At 42.7% G+C, this 22,930-nt stretch overlaps 1 protein-coding gene across 1 annotated transcript in view; it reads left to right on the top strand.

Moving 5' to 3' along the window:
* Nucleotides 1-22,930, top strand: part of piezo2b (piezo-type mechanosensitive ion channel component 2b) — an 82,281-nt gene that overhangs the window by 57,644 nt on the left and 1,707 nt on the right. Inside the window, exons 26-53 of the mRNA XM_084546621.1 lie at nucleotides 359-602; nucleotides 715-832; nucleotides 1,413-1,569; nucleotides 2,723-2,812; nucleotides 5,047-5,171; nucleotides 5,416-5,484; nucleotides 6,619-6,722; nucleotides 7,338-7,436; nucleotides 8,991-9,111; nucleotides 9,202-9,282; nucleotides 9,455-9,621; nucleotides 9,706-9,899; nucleotides 11,325-11,498; nucleotides 12,224-13,249; nucleotides 13,384-13,642; nucleotides 13,748-13,927; nucleotides 14,553-14,859; nucleotides 15,125-15,257; nucleotides 16,268-16,415; nucleotides 16,491-16,702; nucleotides 16,899-17,057; nucleotides 18,296-18,443; nucleotides 18,714-18,902; nucleotides 19,215-19,307; nucleotides 20,218-20,387; nucleotides 21,186-21,305; nucleotides 21,416-21,495; nucleotides 21,712-21,916. Coding sequence (XP_084402747.1) covers nucleotides 359-602; nucleotides 715-832; nucleotides 1,413-1,569; nucleotides 2,723-2,812; nucleotides 5,047-5,171; nucleotides 5,416-5,484; nucleotides 6,619-6,722; nucleotides 7,338-7,436; nucleotides 8,991-9,111; nucleotides 9,202-9,282; nucleotides 9,455-9,621; nucleotides 9,706-9,899; nucleotides 11,325-11,498; nucleotides 12,224-13,249; nucleotides 13,384-13,642; nucleotides 13,748-13,927; nucleotides 14,553-14,859; nucleotides 15,125-15,257; nucleotides 16,268-16,415; nucleotides 16,491-16,702; nucleotides 16,899-17,057; nucleotides 18,296-18,443; nucleotides 18,714-18,902; nucleotides 19,215-19,307; nucleotides 20,218-20,387; nucleotides 21,186-21,305; nucleotides 21,416-21,495; nucleotides 21,712-21,916 — 5,172 coding nt within the window. The remainder of the gene's footprint in view (nucleotides 1-358; nucleotides 603-714; nucleotides 833-1,412; nucleotides 1,570-2,722; nucleotides 2,813-5,046; nucleotides 5,172-5,415; nucleotides 5,485-6,618; nucleotides 6,723-7,337; nucleotides 7,437-8,990; nucleotides 9,112-9,201; nucleotides 9,283-9,454; nucleotides 9,622-9,705; nucleotides 9,900-11,324; nucleotides 11,499-12,223; nucleotides 13,250-13,383; nucleotides 13,643-13,747; nucleotides 13,928-14,552; nucleotides 14,860-15,124; nucleotides 15,258-16,267; nucleotides 16,416-16,490; nucleotides 16,703-16,898; nucleotides 17,058-18,295; nucleotides 18,444-18,713; nucleotides 18,903-19,214; nucleotides 19,308-20,217; nucleotides 20,388-21,185; nucleotides 21,306-21,415; nucleotides 21,496-21,711; nucleotides 21,917-22,930) is intronic.

The following is a 22,930-nucleotide window of genomic DNA, read 5'->3' as shown; positions in this document are numbered from 1 at the left end:
TGCTCTGTAATGAGACAAAAAATTATACAAATAGGAATAGAGGTTTGAGAAAGAGGTGCTGAGTAAAAGGATGAAACTAAAATGTATAATTGCAGTCGTAAACTTCAGGAAGGTGCAAAACTGCCACAAAAATGACCACTGCTGACGCTCCAGTGTCAAGAAAATCTATCATGAACTTATTGAAGCGCTTCACAAATTAATTATATGGCGTTTAAACTTGTTTACAGCCCGCTACAGGGTTTTGCCGTGTGGGAGTAATGCGTGAAGGTGGTTAAACCATGCTGTTCTGCTGATTCAGTGTATATACAGACCAGCGGATGTCGTACATCTTGGGTGTTCACGCTCTCTTCCTCTCTAGGTCCTACCTGGACATGCTGAAGGTCATCATGTTCAGCTACCTGTTCTGGTTCGTCCTCACCATCATCTTCATCACCGGAACCACGCGTATCAGCGTCTTCTGTATGGGTTACCTGGTGGCCTGCTTCTACTTCCTGCTCTTCGGGGGCAACCTGCTGCTGAAGCCGATCAAGAAGATCCTCCACTACTGGGACTTCCTGATCGCCTACAACATCTTTGTGATCACCATGAAGAACATTTTGTCTGTGAGAAACTAGCACTGATATCTATATTTTATATCTTTTGTTTCCGTTTATTTTGGTAGTCACACTTTAAACCTGAATATTTAAAATATTTAATGAAGTATTTTGTTCGTAGGTCCTGGCTTGTGGCTACATCAACTCCCTGATTAAGAAGCAGTGCTGGTTAATCCAGTTGTTCAGCCTGGCGTGCACCATCAAAGGATATGAAATAAATACAGACCAGAAACACAGACGTGAGTGGACTTTAATTTTATTTTACTATTTTATTTTTACCATATATTTCTCTTTGCCTAAGTAAGAACTCAAATCCACTATTTTTGCTTCGTCTGAGAGGCAGCGAAATTGTGATCTTCTGCTGCAGGTTGTGTGTGTCCGGGAGCTCCTTTTCCCCAGAAACTGAAATTAAACCCACACCCTTGTTTATTTGTGTTGTTTCAGGCCAATTAAGTTCAGCGTGCTCCTTAGCTGAGTCCCACAGGGAAAATGATTTACTGTGAAAAGAAAACCTGCTGCAACAATACTCAGTGCAGGGTTTATTCATAATCAGAAAATAAAATCCTCGAGAGTCTGTGCAGTTAACACTTGCAAATGTCCTAATTTTCACCTGCCGTTAGAAGTAAACACTGTCAGACTGACTATTTTAGGTCATCATAATGCTAACATCAACAAAGGAGCTGAATCAATTTATTCCTATTGAGTATGCTGCTCAGATTGCATATTATTGTTATTAGGTTGGCTTGTAATTTGCAGTTTAATTTCATGGACTTTATTCGACAGAATAGCATTTTTACGGCTGCTTTGTTTATATCCCAGCTGTCGAGGAGTATTGCGAGCTTCCCAGCAACGAGGCCGGGATCATCTGGGACAGCATCTGCTTCGCCTTCCTGCTGCTGCAGAGACGTGTCTTCATGAGCTACTACTTTCTCCACGTGGTGGCAGATATCAGGGCGTCGCAGATTCTCGCCTCCAGGTACTCGACTGGGCCAGAAAGCTGCATGCAAACTTTTTAAAAGGGAACTACTGTTTTTTAAAACCTGGACCTTATTTCTGGCATAAAATACGATCGTTTACTCACCCATATAACATTGGTGTCATATGCAGTCGTTCGGGACATAATTAGATCAGTGTTTATCCTTATAGTGGGAGTGAATGGGGCACCAAAACGCAGCCTCTAAATAACACATTATCTGCCACGAAACTCGTTCATTTCACCAATATTTTGTTATAATAAGCTAGTGCTATTCCCCGTTGAGTCCGGAGTTACCTGTTATCATCATCCGGGGTCCGTAGATTGACCTACAGACCCCGAGTTTCGGTGCCCCAGTCACTCCCACTGTATGGATTTACACAAAAGTTGTATGGGTGAGTAAACGATTGTATTTTATGCCAGAAATAAGGTCCAGGTTGTAAAAAACAGTAGTTCCCCTTTAAGTTTATACAATGTATAAACTGTTCGGCATCAAACTGGAGTTTGTATTTAATAAGGGAGGGTAGGACTGTATAGTATAGGAAACGTCCCAGGTCTAGACTTAGATTTAGAAAAAGATAATGCTGGGGCTGTCAATGAGATGAGGAGAGGATTCTGATGAGGTCAAGGTCAACTTGTGTCCTGGATGTGAAGACTAGAGGTGAATGGGGTGGAGGAAGGTCAAAGGTCAAAGAGGTTTTTATTGTAATTTCTGCCGTATATAGCAGGTGCGGTATATAGTGAGATGAGACGACGTTCCTCCAAGAACATAGGACCGAGTAAAGTACAAGGGACTGAGCATGAAGTGTGTGTGTGTGTGTACAAGCTTATGCAGACGATACAAAACAGTACAAACAGTGCAGACAGTGCAGACAAACAGTGCCAGCAGAGACGGTGCAAAGACAAACAATACAATACAGACAGTGCAAAACACTTGAGAGACAATGCACCTATAAAAAAGACACTACACAAAACAGAGTGCAGTGCTGACTAATCAGCAGACTAGCAGAGTATGAGTATAGGTCATAATATGATTGTGACTGTGAGTGTTAAGATTTCTCTGGTTTGAGTTATAGTAGGTTATATTCAGACAGAAAAGCTTTGATAACTCTACTCAGTGACACTGAGATGATCTTTACTACACGGTGTGTTTCAGAGGGGCAGAGCTCTTCCAGGCCACTATAGTGAAGGCGGTGAGAGCCAGACTGGAGGAGGAGCACAAATCTGTGGAGCAGCTGAAGAGACAGTGAGACCCCAAATGTTTAACCTTCATGTTATCTTCATCTGACTTCATCTGTGTGTGTATCTGTGCAGGACCTTTTAATCCGACACGTTTCCTTTTTAAAACAGATCATGTCACACATTATGATACAATTCTGCAGGAGCCGTGGTCTCGATTAGAGTTAAAACAGCAAATTTATACGTGACTTCTCCAGGACAGAGGCTTAAACATTGCGTGTGCACAGAAACAGTGATATTTTTAGGATTGTTATTGATCACAGAATTGTTTTCATCTGCATTTCTGCCACTGAGATTTATTTTATTTCCAAGCAGCCCATTAGTTGATATGACTGGATGATTTATATTCAGTATTTTTTCCTAATTTCATTCTCAGTAAATCACATGAAAAGATCATAACCAACAAGGTTGTGAGTTCATCTCTAGATAGTTCCTGCCTTTTCTGTGGCTGTGAGTGTTTTAGCTCCTTGTTAAAAACAGGAGAAATTAGCTCATCCACTGCGTTTTTATGCCTGCAGCAACAGACAGAGGTGTTATGTTTTCTGTTGATCTGCCTCGAGGGAGTTTCTTCAGATTTGGCACAAACATTGACATGGACTCAGGGATTAAGTTTGGGATTAACCCTTTATAGGGCACTCATTGAAATACTTGGAAATTGCAACCCTAGAGTGTTATTGTAGGGCGTAAGAAACCTTATTTTTTTACTACTCAATATTCATAGAGAAAATCAACAAGTTACCATATATGGTTCCTTGCCCTTAAGTGGTACACAGATGGAAACATTAATTTAGACCATTAGGACATAAGTGCTGATTCAGGCACTTGTCAACATCCACATTATCACATTAGACAACATTAGGACACTTCTTCTTCTTCCTGGTGCCTAATGAAGCAGCTATGAACAGCGTTCATGCAGAGGTGGACCTTTCAGACCACATTTGACCTGAGAATGCTGTCTTGACCGTTAGTGGGTGAAAACCACATGCTTCTCAAGGCACAGGGACGTAATTAAATATGTGTGCTGAAGTTACCAAATATGGTTCCTTGCCCCATAAACAGGTCAAGCATCAAGGTCACTGAGACCTCAGGCGATAATTTTAACTCTTGAACGCGATGCCTCTGAAACACCTTGTGGGAATTTCTTGAAAATTTGGCTCAAATGTTTTGACTTTGACTAAAGTATGAACTTAAATTTGGCAGGTGAGGTCAGTGCAGTACTAATTAACTGGGGCGGCAAGAAGGTTTTGGGTTCAAATCCATCGGCCAGCTGAGGCCTTTCTGTGTTGAGTTTGCATGTTCTCCCTGTGTCTGCGTGGGTTCTCTCCGGGTACTCCGGGTTCCTCCCACCATCCAAAGACTTGCATGCTAGGTTAATTGGTGATTCTAAATTAACCCTGTGATAGACTGAAGACCTGCCCAGGGTGTACCCCACCTATCGCCCAGTCCCGCGACAAGCGGTTACGGAAAATGAATGAATGAATACCTCATGAACTCATTTAAGGAATTCCCCCAGATAGTGATGTTACTAAACAACTCTAAAATAAGAATAAAACAAAAAATGCACCCTGATTATTACAAAATTGAATTCAAATGTCTAATAGATGATGGAAAGACATGGATCTAAAGCTGCAACTTGACTGGATGTTGGAGCTCTAGTGGGAATTTACAGCAGCAGCAGCAGTACATCATACCATACATTGGACTAAATCAAAAATAATTGACAGTGTGTGCTTATCTTAATTAATGATGCACACAATAATTAACACTGATGTGCTTTCAAAGGTTTTTAAGCTCACTGGCCTCTTTCTGTACCTGCACTTGTTGGTCAACTCATTGTTGGTGTTTTTTTATGGGATTTTCTGAGAATAAATTAATTCAGAATGTCACTAGGTTATGATTCAGACTAAAGCAGTATAGTTACATCCTTCATTGAGTCTCAGTTGTCCATTATTCCTCAAACTAGATTCAGAAAAACTGGATTAAAAGCATCTCCTGGGTCGGTCTGTTCTGTTTCCTGGAAGCCTGCTCTTAGTACCACATTAAAGACAATGTATTTCCACCACTTATAATTTCCTTAGGAGTCACTCATGAGCTCTGAAAATATCCCCTCGCCCTCTCTAATGAACAGTACCATAACACTAATTTCCATATGAAGCCCAGGAGATGTTTATAGTCGGCCTGTTGTGACGATCCTCTGCGTCTATACTTCCTGTCTCTTCACCGTCTCTCTGATCTAATCAGGATGGAGCGCATTAAGGTGAGGCAGCAAAAGTTTAAGAGGGGCAAGGAGAAGCTGCTGACCCGGGCGCAGGAGTCTGGAGACGGACAGACGGCCGTCCAGGAGGAGGAGGAGGATGATGATGATGGTATGGTGCAGCCTGCCGGGGCCTCTCACTGTGGACTCCATGTTTAAAAAGTTGGTGTAGAAGTAGCATTGATAGTAGAGCTCAAAGAAGGTGGGCGTGAGTGTGTGTCATGCTAAATCTATAAACTGTTTTGTGTAATAATATATTCTCCATGAGCTTTAAGAGCAGCCTGGTGCAGTGAAACATTCCTTGAAGTTTGCATTTTCTTATGAAATGTTGCATTGATGTATTTGTGAAATTTTAGGAGCACAGCGAACGAAAGCCAAGACCAAAAAAAAGCAGTGGTGGAGGCCGTGGGTTGACCATGCTTCCAGTAGGTTGACCCCCCCACAATCCTCTTTTTTCTCTTCCTCCACTCTGATCGGCCCTTGTGTCCTTGACCAGAACGCCGAGGATTCCCCTACTGTCCCAGGGCTCTGAAGGCACCAAAGCTCCAGACTTTAATCCTTTTCCGTCTTTATTTGAGGGCCCTTGTTACCTGACTTTACTCCGACTCTAGTTTTTTTTTTTTAAAAGATGAGCCATAAAACAGCATCGGCGTCTGTGCCGGCGCAGAGCAGGGTTGCCTTAAATAGACACGAAGAAAGAGAAAATGACTAACGGCTGGAGGTTCGGACTTGACGTTGTTTAAAACTTCACCCCTGGTCTCACCTTAAGAGCCCACAGTAGCGAATCGCTCTGTTGTGAAACATTTTCATGCAAAGATATGAAGTCGACTCGCCTTTATTCTCAGTACTGGAGTAAAGGAGGAAGGGTTTGTTCATTCTTTGCCCGTAGACATGATCACCAAACAGGTGTCGACCAAAAATAAATAAAAATCGATTGAAGTAGTGATGAAATTGTTAAAAAAAATCACAGGCTTTGCTGTGGAGATTGAACACACGAGCATGCCTCTGAGTCAACGCAGCAGCAGCAGCGGTGTGGCCTGTTTGGTTTGAACTCATGTCTCATATTCCACCCCCACGTGACATTTTCAAATCATTTCTCCATTTTATCTCTTTGTCATTTGATGTCTCATCTCCATTTTCCCAGCATCCTCCCCTCGTCTCCTGCCCACTGTGGTTCTGTTCAAGGACATAAGTCAGCCTTGTCTATCCCATTGCTTCTAACACTGTAGACTGGAGTCACTTAGCTGGAGTAGCTTGAAGGCGACTGTTCGAGCTGAAATAGGAGTCCCTGACGGACTTCATTGTGCCTTGTGCTCGCAGATAGCTTCACTTTAACGTTTTAGATTTAGAGCTGTGTGTTCTCTGTGTTTTCTGTTTCATCCTGTTTACGTACTGACTAACTGTAGACACGTTTAGACGTTTGATGTATATTGGTTTAAATAGAGTTTAATGGTAAGTGGTGATTTTCCTACTTGTCTCCTCTGATTCTTGCTTTAATGTCACGACAACAGCTCGGCTTCTGCTCGACTGAGTGTAACACTTTTACCTTCTGCCCTCAGTGGTTAGAAGCGGAGACTATTACTTGTTTGAAACTGACAGCGAGGAGGAAGAAGAGGAGGAGGAGAAAAAAGACGAGGAGCCGCCAAAGAAGTCGGCATTTCAGGTGGAATGTTTTTTTTTTTTTACTTTCACTCGGTTGGAAGCTTTTTGAAAGTGACTCATTCAGATGAGAGAGGAGGGAGGGGGGGGAAGTATTTTAGGATATTTTTTTGTTTTGCGGGACTCTCAGTAATATCAGTTGTAAGAATTTTTCCGCATGAAACAAGACGCATTGCTTTTAAAATATAAAGCACAAACAGCGGCACTTTTTTCTCTCACTTTTGACAAGTCGGTAAATGTTATGTCTACCTTTGGTTGTGAAGACTCAACAGAATAACACTTCGCACGCTAACACAGTGCACGGCACTTCACTTGAGCACATTCTATTTTACGCCGTAACCACAACTGCAGACTGTTTCTCCGTCTGACCTGTTGCTCAACCCGTCTCCAAAATCCTCTGATGTCTAAAAACTAAACAGTAACTGCACATGAGGTAGTTTTACTTTCCCGGCACTAATTAATCTAGATTTGTTGGGTTGAATATAATAATTTGTGCTTTCTCTACAGCCTCCTAACACATTAACCCTCTCTTGTTTCTAACAATTTGAATTTGTTTTCTACTAATCCCCTCACGCTCTGTTTCCTCTCTCTCGCTCTTTCTCTCTCTTTCTCTTTTTAGCGAGCGATTGGGAAGTTTGTCTCTGCTCTTCTGGCTTTACCCAGGTCTATTATTAAGCTGCCTAAAACTGTCCTGCAGTATGTAGTCAAGGCAGGCAAGGTACTCACCGCCATCTAACACAGCTTGCTTTCTGTCTGAATATCTGCCAGCTCAAATAATAAAACACAGCAGCCAACGGCCTTTCTAGCTCATGACTGATGAGCACGTTGTAAACTATTAAATGTGTTTATCGGTGTGTTTCTGGATTGGGAACGCTGCATATCGTTGTCTGTCGGATCTGCCTGTGTTTTGCATGCTTTATTGGGGCAAATGGGGAAGTGCTCTCGTGGGTTTCTGATATATTTGTTTGCTTTTAATCGATTCTACTGGTGTTTACGCGCGTTTCAACGTATTAAACTTAATCAGCTACGTCCATAAATGGATTTTCTACCACTGACCACTGACAGTCAGCCTCCGCATGCAATCTGTTTCAAATAATAATGGTTATATTCAGCTGATAATACGTAAGAAAATAAATCTCCAACATGTGCTTAAGTCACTCTGGATGAAAATGAAACAATGAGCACGCGGGCCTGTATGTTATCTGTTAAGTCAAGGCTCTTTGGAAAAACTTTTTATGTCTGCATTACAAATTTATATTTCTGTAAAAAAAAGAAAAGAAATTTGAGAGATTACTTGTGTCCTTCCATAAAAAATGCAAAAAGGTACCGCATCACAAATCAAAAAGAACAAATCACTCACATGTCACTGGTTTATTTAAAAAATATGTGTTTCAGCATGGAGAGTTCCTCAGACTCTTTTTTTTTTCGTGATCAATTCTTTATTGCGATAAAGACAAAATACAGCAATCAAACACCGAATTTTCGTTTTTTAACACCCTCTGTTGCCGGGTCAGATCTACAGGGGAGTCGTCATTAAGTAGGAGCAACAATGGTGAGAGTGGGACCCTAACTCCAAGTATGTCCCTTAAAGTATGACAAACTTTTTCCCAGAATTCTGCCACCCCTAGGCATTCCCAGTACATATACATAAAGGATCCCAGGACACCTAATGAACGAGATTTCCTCAGACTCTTAATACTATCAAACCAAATGGACTTAAAGATGACTTCAGGTTAGATCAGATTAAATTCATCTGTGTCGTGAGTGCTGGTACAGAGAAAATTAAATGCAGTTAGCATCCAACCAGAAGTTCAAAGAAGGTTTCATTAAGACGTTAAATGTTATCTAGTGACTGTACGTAGCCGTGGGAAATTCACGTTGTGACTTCCTCACTTGTGGTTGGTTCATATAACCAGAGTCACAGGATCATGAAAGTGATTGGTTCCAAGTTAAATGGCTTCAACTCTAAGATGTGTATTAACACTGCTCTCGTGTTTATCACTGCACTAGTCCCGTACACTTCTAACATGCTTGGTGCCAAGATGCACAAGCAATATCTTGTGCTACCTTTTTCACATTTTTTGTAAATGCACTTATTTTTGGTTTCCACGCAAGATCATATTGTTGAAGCACAACCTCCCTTTTACTTCTGCTACTGCTTGTGTCGTGTTTGAAGCTTTTGCATGCTGATTTTAAAACCAATAAACATAATATAATTCAAAACACACTTCATTTTACTGAGACTAAACCGCTCATGTTCTCTGTTGTCCAGTTCCTTTACCACGCCTGGATCAAAGACCCCAAAGCTGCTCTGAAGGCACGCAGCAAAGAGAAACGCAAATTTTGGAAGCGATACACCAAAGGAGTCAGACACAGGAAGAGCAAGAAAGATCGTAAGCAAGCAAAAAAATAATAATAATAACAATCAAATGAACAAATTAAATGTATTTATGACTTGAAATGGTGTTTTTATTGTACCACAGCGGGTCATGTGACCATAGATCTCGGGGAGCTGTCTGATGGGCAAGAAAAAGCGGAAGAGACCAAGAAGTCTGGTGGTCCAGGTTGGTCCCTCCTTAAGAAACACGCTTTATGAGATATTGTTGTGATTTTGATTTAAGTTTCTACCGTGATTTAAAATGTGTGCATGACACTAGACAAGAAACTGAGATTATTCCCATAATAATAATAATGTTTTCTGTGATTTAAGCTTCTGTGTTGCATGTTCTCCATCAGATAACATCATCAAGAGAGTGTTCAACATCATAAAGTTCACCTGGGTGCTCTGCCAGACGACCGTCGACAGCTTCACTAAGTGGATGAACGAGATGTGCAGGGAGTACATCGACATCTCCACTGTGTTGCGCTTGGAGCGCTGCATGCTGACTCGAGAGGTCAAAAAGGTACACGATGCTCCACGCTGACTTTCAAGAGTTTGTTTTTTTGTGATTACAAAGAACCGGTAAGTGATCGCCTCCGTCTATCAGGGCAACGTGCCGTCCAGAGAGAGCATCCACGTCTACTACCAGAAGGCCATGAGACTCAACATGTCCAGACAGGCCAGTTTGGATCAGCTGAGCGAAGACGGGTCGGTGTCGGGCTCCACCAGAGTCCGAAGGAGGCGAGGAGGCTACCGGATGGAGAGCCAGGACTCCACGGCCTCCAGAGACAGCATGTCCAGGTAGAGACAGAGTCTTGAGGTGGATCATAGTCGCAGGGCGTCTTCATAGCCTCAACTTTATGGAGCTTTTTTTCCCTGTTTGGTTGTAAATAAAAACATTTGTAGGTTAAGAAACTATAGGAGAAGCTTTGATAGTAGGGATACTTTAAATAAACAAAGCCTGACTGGACTGGTGTCTACACATACATTAGTTTGACCACTTTCCTTCCTCCAGATTCACATTTTTCAAACAAGTCGGGTAAAAAACTTAGTAAACAATGATATTAGTTATTCCCTAATGTACTTTACTCTTTTGAATATGTACCAGGAGCTACATATTAAAGAGAATGTTTTTCTTTATTGCCTCTTGTCGTAGCTAGGTATGTTTACAGTTTTTGGTTTTATTTGTCTGACATTTGAGGTGTAACACTTAACATTTTAAAATGTCAACAGCCTCGTCTCTGTCCACAAACTTTATGATCTGGATCTGCATACACCACGGCTGAAAAACAAAGTTAACAGTGTGTAGCATGGGTTAACCACGGTGACAGGGACACTAAAAGTTTCTCCGTCCACTGTTTTTAATGCACAAAAAACAAACCCAAAGAAGATGCATCGGGAATATACATATAAAAACAAAAGATTGAAGCGCTGAGGTGTTGATATATCAATAAAAGCAAAACAGACAGACGATATTTGACATAGCTGAAATGTGTGTGTTTTATTTATCACTCAACTGAAGACACTACATACTGTAAGTTAGCATCAGACACTTAACATGAGATCTGTGTGACGCAATAAAGCGTTCTTCAAAAAGTAAGCACAAATATACCATCTCCATCTTATTTTATCACATTTTTAAAGTCTGATTGAAACTCTTTCAATTCTATCATCTCATTTCCCTCTGTGTCTATGCTGCGCCTTTCTTCTGCAGTGATTTAAACACACCTAACAAGTGCAGGATTGCCCCCACCACCACCACCAAATGTTAACTGCGATGCACAAACTCTTATCAGGTTTAACTCAAATATTTGCATGTCGTTTCTGGAAAGTGATCACATTTATCCATTTAGCTAATTTCATTCATTTCCGTTTTTGGGAAGATGTAGAAACCAAAGAGTCAGACATGAGCGGCAAAAGCTTTCTGCATGATTAAACAGCCCTGGAGGTCAGGGAGGAAGCAGTTATGTTTTCTGCCATTAGAGCAAAACGACCCTTTAATGTGTGTCCGGCAGCCACTGAGAGAAGAGCTAAGTTGCGTCTTGTCATTATCTTCACACTTAGCCATTTCAGAGTCTTCGCTACATCTTTGGTTTTTATCTTCACGTGACAAGATGATTTTTAATGCAGAGGTTTGGTTACAGTCTGCGCAACGCAGAACATAGATCCCATCTCATCCATCTCACCGCTAATCATCAACCATCTGTCACTCTCACCACCTCTCAGTGCCTGCACTGCGGACACCAATCTGTTTTCTCGCCAATCCACCATGGAAGACATGGATGCAATGCCAGAGTCCATTCCCAGAACCAGCGAGCGCGCCCGGCCCAAGCTGCGTAAGATGTACAGCATGGATGTGCCCATGTCATCAATGGACAGCGGCAGCAGCTTCGTATCCAGGTGCCTGGCCACTGCATCCCCCATAAACATATCAGTGTCACTCACATTAGGAAAATCACTGCATCGCTTGATTCTTTCCTTTTCTTTCTTTAACTTCAGCCTTATCGTTTTATGACTTCTCAATCAGACTTTATCGCACCCTGTCAAAACCAAAGATAACGTTTCGTTTTTTCATTTATTAGTTTGAAATAAAGTGTCACCAATAAAAAGTTCTAGCTTTTTTTTGTTACATAGGGTTAGAACAAGCAATAATTATCTAGTTTCGGTTTTCTCCGAGGCAGAATTCAGCTTTATTTTGCAGCATTTGGTAACTTTAATTTAAAATCACGACTATAACTCCTCCTCTGGGATCCTCTAATAGGAGGCTGATTTTATTGAACTGATAATGAACATAAAACAGAGTTAATGTTCTATAAAATGTATAGGAGAAGTGATCCAACACTGTCCACTGATAAATGCCACTGATAGGGGGATTTAAGTGAATTTAATTAAGGTCAAATATGCCGCCATCTTTGTTTAGAGTGTTGTATAAAAAAAAATCAAATTCTACTTGGTTGGGTGGATTTTAAAAATCAAAAAGCCTTTTAAGTTTGGTGAGAGTTTTATTTATGCTGTTAAAAACTTGGAAACCACTTCAGTTTTGAGAAGTCTGGTTCCACAATTTTAGGATATATGGATAGATCTGAATGCAGGCTAACACTGAGTGATTTTTCTGTCCTCTGCAGTGAAGCGACCCAGTGCATGATGCTCTTCTCCAGGCAGGGCACTACGGACACCATAGAAGAAGTGGAGGACGAGCAGGATCAAGGGGAAGACAGGCAGCAGGGTCCCTGGGAGTCCCAACAGTCGGATGACAGTCGAGGAGCCGAGGCCGAGCTCTGGAGTGACGGAGAACCTAGGGAGAGAGAGGAGGAGGAAGGGCAGGAGGAATTGGGGGACGAGGAAGAACTGGAGGTTGAGGAGAAATTGGAGGATGAGGAAGAACTGGAGGTTGAGGAGAGATTGGAGGATGAGGAAGAACTGGAGGTTGAGGAGAGACTGGAGGATGAGGAAGAACTGGAGGTTGAGGAGAGACTGGAGGACGAGGAAGGACTGGAGGACGAGGAAGGACTGGAGGTTGAGGAGAGACTGGAGGACGAGGAAGGACTGGAGGTTGAGGAGAGACTGGAGGACGAGGAAGGACTGGAGGTTGAAGAGAGACTGGAGGACGAGGAAGGACTGGAGGTTGAGGAGAGACTGGAGGATGAGGAAGGACTGGAGGTTGAGGAGAGATTAGAGGACGAGGAGGGACTGGATGGTGAGGAGAGACTGGAGGATGAGGAGATATTGGAGGGAGCGGACGTACAAGAGAACCAGGAAAGAGACGAGGCTCCCTGGGAGTCCTTCGGCCCAGATGAGGGCCCCTCCTCGAGGCTGGAGGAGGCAGAGTTTGCCCGGTCAGCGCAGGAGAACGACTTCATCACAGAGAGTGAAGAGGGCGAAGGAGAGCAGGACTTCATGCAGACGGAGCCTCGCACGGCGATGCTCTTCACGCCTGACACGGACGCTTCCAAAACGTCCGACGCCGACGTGCCTCCCAGCTACAGCAAGGCGGTCAGCTTTGACCGTCTGGAAGTCAGCGATGACGAGAGCGACTCGTACAGGAAGAGGCGCATGCTCATGACCTCTGACAGCCGCTCAGACAGCAGGTCGGACATCATGTTGCCATCGATGACCACGGAGCTGACTGCCAGTGAACTGCTGCTCAGCAAGTAAGTCCAGAAAATTATATTAACACCTGGTTCCTCCTTAAAATTGTTTGTGCTGTTCGCTGGTCTGTGTATTTATCTTAATGGTATAGATGGAAAATGTTCAGTGAAATATCTGCCTCCCTCTTTCCGTCCAGGATGTTTTACGATGACGAACTGGAACAGTCGGATAAATTCTACCAAACCCAGCCCCTGATCCTCCAGCTGTGCTACGCCCTCTACAACATGCTGGTGGCGCACTCGGAGGTGGTGTGCTACCTGGTCATCATCATCAACCACATGGTGTCGGCCTCCTGCGTCACCCTGGTCCTTCCCATCACCATCTTCCTGTGGGCCATGCTGTCCGTGCCGCGGCCCAGCAAGCGCTACTGGATGACGGCCATCGTCTTCACCGAGGTACGAGTGGATGTCTCATTTGGGAACAAGCATCGGGTACAATTTCTTGCACTGATTTATCAATTTAATGCATAAAATGAGCATAAAGCATCGTTTTCCCTGCAGGTCACCATCGTCATCAAGTACTTCTTCCAGTTCGGCTTCTTCCCCTTCAACCAGAACAAGATCGATAAGAATAAACCATTTCACCCTCCCAACATCATCGGCGTGGAAAAGAAAGACGGCTACGTCCACTATGATCTGGTCCAGTTGCTGGCGCTCTTCTTCCACAGGTCCATCCTGAAGGTTTGTGCACAACATGTGAATATCCACGCTTATATGAGGAAAATAAGCCTGGGGATTTTACAAAGAGCCCAAACCAGCAATCAACATTGATGTAACCTAACTCAAGCGCCTATTGTGTCTGAAACCACAGATGAAAACAGGCAGTTTATTCTTGTTTGAGTAGCTTGTGCTGAAAAGTACGGTGCCCAGTTGGCAGAGCTGCTGTATTGGATTGTATTAGATTACACAGATGTTCCTAATAAAGTGAATTTAATTTATTTAAAGACAGACAAAATTAAATTCCTCTGCAGGATTTACAAATCTGAGAGGAGTCACATAGTGTTTTCAGTTAAGATTTATACTTTTTTATTGTATATCCAATAACTGGGCTAAAACAAAAGGAACTGGGCTTGTTTGACTTTCCTTAAAGGCGCAACATCATCTCTCATCCAAGTAGTTCTTCAGCTCTGAATGGCTTGTTGGGACTTTAGGTTTTTATAAGGAATATCTGTGGGTACCTGAAACTCACATGACAAGCCTCAGTAACGACCAGATACTCACCTGCAAGGAGGAATTTGTTTCGATCCTGTTTCTTTCCTCTGTCAGTTCACCTGTAGCCGACTCTCATTTCATTCGGGTTTTCTAGTGTCACGGTTTGTGGGACGAGGACGATCCCAAGGAGAGGAAAGAGGCCCCTCGTCAGAGCGAGTCCGAGGATGAGGGCAAAGACCAGGAGGAGAGCGAGAAGGAGTCCGAACCTGCGTCGTCGCTGATCAACGAGAGGAGAGGCTCCAATCACACCTTGAAGTCCATCAACTTCGGGACGTCCATAGACTCGGGACACGTCCAGGTTCACTTCCCGCAGCAGCAGACCTACCAGCGGCGCAAGAGCTCCAGCGGAGGCTCGCACATTTCTCATCCATCGATGCATTCTTCTGCAAGATCTAAGAGAGGTGACGGCACTTTTGCTATTTCCTGTTTGTGGTAATTGTCTGGTGAGGTATGTGAAAAGTCAAGATTTAAAAATGTTCCCTACAACAAAACAATGAAAGGAATGTAATATTCTTCCAACAATAACATTAAGTCCATAAACAGAGAGGTGTTTTTTGTGCTCTTTGTGAACTCTTGACTTGACCCTTGGATCAGCTCTGTGTTTGTGACTCTCCTGCTGCTTCTTCACGGTTCATTAACAGCTCAAAATGTAAATTGTTTCCACAGGAAGCACCGCTTCCCACAACAGCAGCCGTAAGGACGGCAGCGTGGCCAGCATCCAACAGAAGACCCGCAAAGAGATGATCATAAAGAAACTGAAGGAGCAACTCTACAAAGCAAAAGCTTTCATCATAAGGCGGTACGACGAAAGCGCCGTCGGTTCATAAAAGTTGAGACAGACGCGTTTAATGTGTCCTAAACTCCGCCCACAGCTGCTTTCTGGACAAAGTGTGTGAGACGTTATGATGAGAAGTGCGCTCAGCCAGTATTCTGGATGACTGATGTAAGATGCGCTGTGGAAAATCATACCAGCTAAAACCTTTCTAAATTTAGAGCTTTAATTACAGCATTCCCGTCAGACCGTTCAGTGTCATTTTTGTAAGTGCTGCAACGAACGATCCAAACATGATATTGATCTCAGTTTAATCACAATGGAATGAGTGGTTTCTGAGATATTACCCAAGCTTTTGTTTAGGATAGGCCCACTGGTTTTCAGACGAATAATACTAAATGTATTTTATGGACTGTTTTTGTTTTTATATGATTTTGGATCATTCTAAGATACAAACTACACCTATCGGCCACAACATTAAAACCAGTGGCAGGAGAAGTAAATAACATCGACCATCTTGTGACAATTCAGTGTTCTGCTAGGAAACTTTTGGACCTGACATTCATGTGGATGTTACTTAGACATGTAGCACCCACCTAGACCAGACCAGACACCCCCACCCCATAGCAATGACACCCTTGATGGCAGCAGCCATCAACAGCAGGATGCAGCCTGACACAGACACACACACAAAAACGCTTTAGGAACAATTAAAAAAAACATGAACAACAGCACAAGGTGTTGACCTGGCCTCCAAATTCACTAGATCCCAAACTGATCAAGTATCTGTGGGATGATCCACAGAGGACTCTCCCCTCAGAAGGCCCATGTCCATTCTCTGATAAGTCACAACTGTTTTGGAGGCACAATATTAGGAAGGTGGTCATAATATTATGCCTGATCAGTGTATATCTGAATAAACCTTTATCAGTGCTTAAAACAAAAGCTTGACTCCGGGTACGCTACAGTTAATGAGACGTGTTCCCATATTGGTCCTGGACCTGATTCACGTCTAACATCTGTTCTGCTCTTCGCAGGTTTATGGAGATCTATCTTCCCATCAGACAGTTCTTCTATAACTTGATCCATCCAGAGTACAGTGCAGTCACAGACGTCTACGTTCTGATGTTCCTCGCTGACACAGTCGACTTCATCATCATCGTGTTTGGATTCTGGGCGTTTGGTGTAAGTTTAGAACAAAGATACGACCGTTTTTACCGAAACATAACATGAGCTGAAAAAAGTTTCTGTGCACTTTAGAAACACTCGGCGGCGGACATCACTTCATCCCTGTCAGAGGATCAGGTGCCGGGGCCCTTCCTGGTCATGGTCCTGATCCAGTTTGGCACCATGGTGGTGGATCGGGCCCTCTACCTCAGAAAGTCTGTCATGGGCAAGGTCATCTTCCAGGTCATCCTGGTCTTTGGTATCCACTTCTGGATGTTCTTTATCCTGCCAGCCGTCACAGAAAAGTACGAATCATATTAGATATCATTAGCAGCTTTCTAATCCTCTTGTTTTCATCCATTCTCTCTGGTTAGATTAAAGATATGCCTCTGAAAGCTCCTCTCCATATCTGTTGAAAGAAGATCTGCTAATGAGGAAATCAAATTAAAAAAAACAAAACATTTACATTACATTTCTGTCTTTCCTCTCTTCCTCTTTCAGGCGCTTCAGCGAGAACACAGTCGCCCAGATGTGGTATTTTGTCAAGTGCATCTACTTTGGTCTGTCGGCCTATCAGATCCGCTGCGGTTATCCCACCCGCGTCCTGGGAAACTTCCTCACGAAGAGCTACAATTATGTCAACCTCTTCCTGTTCCAAGGGTGAGTTACGCCGGGGGAAACTTTCATTTCTTCCAGCTGGACAAACAGATCCAAGGTCGTGGTCGTGTCGAGGTGTCAGCTCGCTGCTTCTGCAGAAGTGGAAGATTACAGCTGGGGTGCTTCAGAGTAAATGGAAAATAAATATAAGGTGTATGTGAAAGGGGATCGCAGTTTTATTCTTTAGACGTCTTTATCATGGTATACCGTAATCTGATTAAAGTATATACTTAAAGGCGAACTACTGTTTTTTATAACCTGGACCTTATTTCTGGCATAAAATACGATCGTTTACTCACCCATATAACTTTTGTGTAATTCGTATTCCTTCGGGAGATAATTAGATCTACGTATGTCCATATAGTGGGAGTGACTGGGGTACCGAAACGCAGCCTCTGAATAACGCATTATCTGCCGCAAAACTCGTTCATTTCACCAATATTTTGTTATCGTACGCTAGTGCTATTCCCCGCTAGCTAGTGCTAGTCGGGAGTTAACTGTTGTCATCATCCGGGGTCTGGAGATTGACCTACAGACCCCGGGTGATGTCTTCTGACATGGATGATGTCATCTTTAAGCGCCTGCTAGTTTTTTTGCAACATGGCTGAATATTTTTCCGACTCAATCTACAGACCCCAGATGATGATAACAGGTAACTCCGGACTCAACGGAGAATAGCACTAGTGTACAATAACAAAATATTGGTGAAATTAACGAGTCTCAAGGCTGCGTTTCGGTGCCCCAGTCACTCCCACTGTATGGATATACGCTGATCTAATTATCTCCCGAAGGAATACGAATTACACAAAAGTTATATGGGTGAGTAAACGACCGTATTTTATGCAAGAAATAAGGTCCAGGTTGTAAAAAACAGTAGTTCCCCTTTAAGTGAATTAGATTTATTCTATATACGGGGTAATCTTGCATAATCAAACTGTTATTTTCAGACAGTTTACTTTCTCCAGACCATTGGTAATGTTGATACCATGCAAGAAGGAATGTCATGCAAAATTAATATAAAAAATTGCAATAGGTGACCAATATTGAGATTTTTGAATAAATGACTAAAACAAAACAAAAACTAAACAGTCAAATAGAAATGACCAAAAACCTGTAGTCTTAGCCATCACTAACCAAAATTAAATTCCTGAGCTGAATTTTCAAAGTAAGCACGTTGAATATCTGTTTTTATTTCACTCCCCCGTTGTGCCAGATTAACTCAGGTGTCTGTGGCTTTTCAGCTTCCGCCTGGTGCCGTTCCTGACGGAGCTGCGAGCCGTGATGGACTGGGTTTGGACCGACACCTCGCTGTCTCTGTCCAGCTGGATCTGTGTGGAGGACATCTACGCTCACATCTTCATCCTGAAATGCTGGAGGGAGTCTGAGAAGGTGTTTATCATGTTACGTCTGTCACGTTGGAATTCGAGCTGAAATTTACTTTGGGGATTTGTCAGTGTAGATCTTTTAAATCCTTCACTCTGTAGTTGACTGAAGACGTTTGGAGATAAAATTATCCTCTGGGCAGATTTTAGAATGTACTCTATCATAAATATTTCCAAAAGTGCATGGATTTGCAAGAGTAGTCCTGACGAAGAACTGTACACTCTGCATCCGGGACAAGTGACTCGTCTCACTGCGGTCTATGTCGTCCCTCCGCAGAGGTACCCCCAGCCTCGAGGCCAGAAGAAGAAGAAGGTGGTGAAGTACGGGATGGGAGGAATGATCGTTGTGCTGCTGATCTGCATCGTCTGGTTCCCGCTGCTCTTCATGTCCCTGGTAAAATCTGTAGCTGGGGTCGTCAACGCTCCGCTGGATGTCTCGCTCACCATCACCCTGGCTGGCTTTCAGGTGAGGTTTCTGTTACCGGATTATTTGCAGCGTTAAAAAGATCAAACCGAAATAACAGGAGACTAAAGAGATGCTCTGTGTAAGGCTGAATCTGATCAACATGACGGGAGTGAAACGTTTCATTTTAGAGACAGATACCGACAAATCTGAGACTATGTTTATGGTTTTGATGTTTTTTTTGTGTGTATCTTAGGTTCAGGTTAATTATTGCACCTTGTTCTACAGAAACAAACACCAATCCAATCTGTACCTCCACAAATGCAAAGTGTATTCAGCCTCAACAAGACTTTGACTGAACTCTCTTCTCCACAGCCGATCTTCACGATGAGCGCTCAGCAAAAACAACTGCAGAACGTGACAGAAGACGAGTTTATCAAATTTAAGAACTCGTATTCTCTCGACGGCGTAAGTACAAGAAAGTCAACGCAAATGTGAGCTGTCGGTGTAATGTACAGTGTGTCTTATATTGTTTCTATAGTGTCCAGTTAGGTCTCTCTCATATAAGGCAGCTTTGCTTGTTTTATTAGTTTCAGTCCAGGTTATTAATAAATGACACAGAATTTATTTTATTTGTCCCAATCCCCAAAAGATTTGCATTTATTTATGGTTACTCTTGTTTTCATTTTGAGAGAAATTTTAAGTATATTTGACTTCAGCTAGTAAACAGGAAGGCTGTAATCAGGCATGGTGGTACCTCAGAGATAATTGCAGCCTGCTAAATAAACCATAGAAACCAAAGTATTAGGCAGAGGGAAAGGTTAAAGGATCTCCAGAAACATTTCAAAAAGCATAGCAAAATTAAATGAAACCCTTTGGAGGTTAGTATCCCAGGTGGTGGAGTCCCAGGTGAAGGTAGTAGACTGAGGCAGCACTCCCTGGAGTCTGATGGAGACTTTGGGTGAGACAGCCAAGATAAGGTGAAGAGGAGGAGGAGGAGCTGGAGGAGGAGGGCTGCACAACAAATGGTCTAAAAGGCAGATCGAGAGACTTGTGATGAATTTAAAGAAAAGGGACTTGAGACCGTTCGGCTCGGGAAATGTGAGTTAACAAATCTTTGGACAGGAGTAGGGACGAGAGAATTGAGACTCTGGTCAAGCACGTACCACATCGATATGCGGTCTTAAGACATCAGATTGACTTCCAGTTCTGACCAGACCCAAACCCCACAGTGGGATTGTTTTCCATTATTTCAATAGCGGTCAAAATATTTCACAATGATAATGGACAGGCCCTCTGATCAGCCCAACTGTCTGAACCAAATTCCACTCGTGCTGATTTTAATTCAGACACACGTTTGGTTTTGTGCTGTTGTTAGGATGCCATGCAGTGGCTGGAGGGCTACATGAAAGAGGACCTGATCATCGCCAAGCTCAAGGGCAGCTCCAACTCTCTGTGGACCATCAGTCCTCCCAGCAGGGCCAACCTGATAGATATGCTGAACTCCCAGGAGGATTTCCCCATCACCGTGTCCTGGGCTGTGCAAAGGTACGCAATGGCAAACTGACAGACCTTTGCTTCTTTATTTCTAGGGTTGGTTCTGAACTCTCTTTGATAGACAACTCTGCTTAAGGGAAACTCTCAAGCACCCTTTGAGTTATTTGTTTGATGAGCTACCATTATAGTGACACACAGCTCTCCAACCAGATGTTAGATTCTACTTTATATGTATAGCTACATGTGGAGACGTGACATTTTTTAGGTTGCGTGTTGGGGTATATCAGGAACACCTTGAGGGAATGTCTTCAAATTTGGCACGTCCATTTGGACTCAAGAATGGACTAATTGTGGCTGCGCAGAACACGGTTTGTCCATTAATCAACAATTCACACGCGATGTATGTTTATGCTAATTTAGCGCAAATGTCTAATGGGATCAAACAATGAGTTGAAGGGACCGTTTCTATCCTACAGGTCAGCTTTACTGTATCACTGGGATAAATTCATTTTAAAGTCTTCCTTACGTATGGATATTAAATGAGTCTGGACAGACTAGACGTAAGCTGTAAGTTGACTGGTTCGCGGAGGCATCCAGTCACTTTTTAGTCCAGTATTAACTAAAACTTAAAGATTTAAGTGGTTCCACAATGTTTAAATATTGTGTTTTTGCAGCCTTTGTTGTTAAAGTGCAGAAAATACAGATTAGTCTCACTAAGAGGAAATTTTATGTTGGTTTTATTTAAATTTTTGTTATCGGTGCCTTCGACCTGCTGGTCAGGCTGTCTCACGAGGCAAAAATCTGCATTATAATCAATTAATACTTCAAATTTCTTCCTCTCCCTCTCAGAAACCTCAGTCTCGGCGCAAAGGCTGAAACAGCATATGGGAAAAAAGTGACTAATCTGGTGGAAAACACCAAGCAGGAGCTCATAAGGCTCCTGAATGGGACAGGAAGCAACTTAAAAGTGTGAGTAACTCAGGATATCACTCTCCTCTTTCCCCTGCGTTGCTGTTGAAGTTTCTTTTTCTATTGATATTGTCGACGTAACATAAACTCACGCTTCTCTTTTTCTGCAGGACCCTGACTGACATCTTCCCTCGCTTTATTAGAGCGCCAAGTGACTCCGATGCCACGCCTGTAGAACCGCTGTATAGAGGTGAACGACCATATCTTCATCACTGTGCTCTGTTTAGACCGATGAGACTTTTGCAGGGACACGTCGACGTCTTGAAATAAACTGATCATTTCCTTAATTCTCTGAAATGTCTCATTTCTGTTTAATTGCATACTTTCTGTTAAGTTTTCCATTTTCTGACTATGTTTTGCTTGTTGTTCTGATAAAATGACCCGCTTTCATTCGTCGTTGTTACAGAAAATGAGAAGTTTGAAATAAACCTGTCCCTGAAGCGAGCTCAGAATAACTCCAATCAGATCCAAGAATGGTGGATCGTCAACCAGACCAAGCCTGGGCCCATTGATAGGAAGACTGAGAAATACAAAACTGAAGCAGGCCTGGACGTCTACATATTCAGCGACCAAGTCAGCCCGCCCAGTCTGGGCTTCCTGGCTGGATACGGGTACGTGGTCATTAATCATGTTCTGAAGTAACTTGGATTGTGTTTTGTTTTGGTTTGACTATTTCCGTCGCTTGCTCTTTGATATGTTGTTGTTACCAGTCGGTTTTATATCTTCAAGGTGTTTTTGAATCTTAAGTTGAGCAAACAGCCATGTACGGGTTGTGACGAGTGAAACTTGGTTCGGTTTTTAGAGGCTCAAGCTAAAACTTTTAGCTGAATTACTTGTCTTAAAGACTCAAATGGACTATATTAAAATATTTTCTATCTCTCGAAATTAGTTTAATATCCCACTAACCTGACCAAATTCCAAGCTCAAGTCAGAGGCAGTTCCTCAAATGACCACTTGAGGCTCCAAAAGCGAATCTGTCGCTCTTAGACGTCCATGTTAAAATATTTTACAGCAGAAATAATCCCGTTCAACGCCTGTTTTCTCCTCCGAGTATGGGGTTGAATTTGTATTAAAATCACCTTTTTAAATTATATGAAGCCTTAAAGTTTTGCGTGGCCAGGTGGATACCATCTCCGGTTGCTAACCTCTTTGGAACCATTTCTGAATTGGCTTCAAAACAACTTTCAGGTAACCATGAAACCTGACCCACCTGGATTTAAAGGCGCTTCAATGAGATGCAGCAAGAAACTGAGAAATATTTCAAATAATTCGGCAAAATACTTTTACTTCTGTGTTACTTGATCTTTAGGTTTTTGACATTTTTTTTTATGTCAAAAAACTAAAAAATAGCAAAAACAAAATGGTAAATAACTTAAATAATGTTTAGTGTAAATGGGATGTCAGGTGGAAGCTGACGAGGAAGATTTAGGGAATTTAATATGACTAAAAAATCCCTTTTAATGCTTCAGCAGTGGTGGCAGTCTTCAGATTTGGAAGTTATTTACTTTATGCTTACTAACGATGGCTGCAGAGGCCTCCTGTGGAGACGTCTCTCTTGTCCCTGCAGACGTTCAAACAGCGTGTTACAGTTTCTGTCAAATCATCATCTTACCTCCCACCGACTA

This window comes from Chelon labrosus (genome assembly GCF_963514085.1).
Source record: "Chelon labrosus genome assembly, chromosome: 6".
NCBI lineage: Eukaryota > Metazoa > Chordata > Actinopteri > Mugiliformes > Mugilidae > Chelon > Chelon labrosus.
Note: the sequence above shows the minus strand (reverse complement) of the source record. Positions and strands in the feature narration are given on the sequence as shown.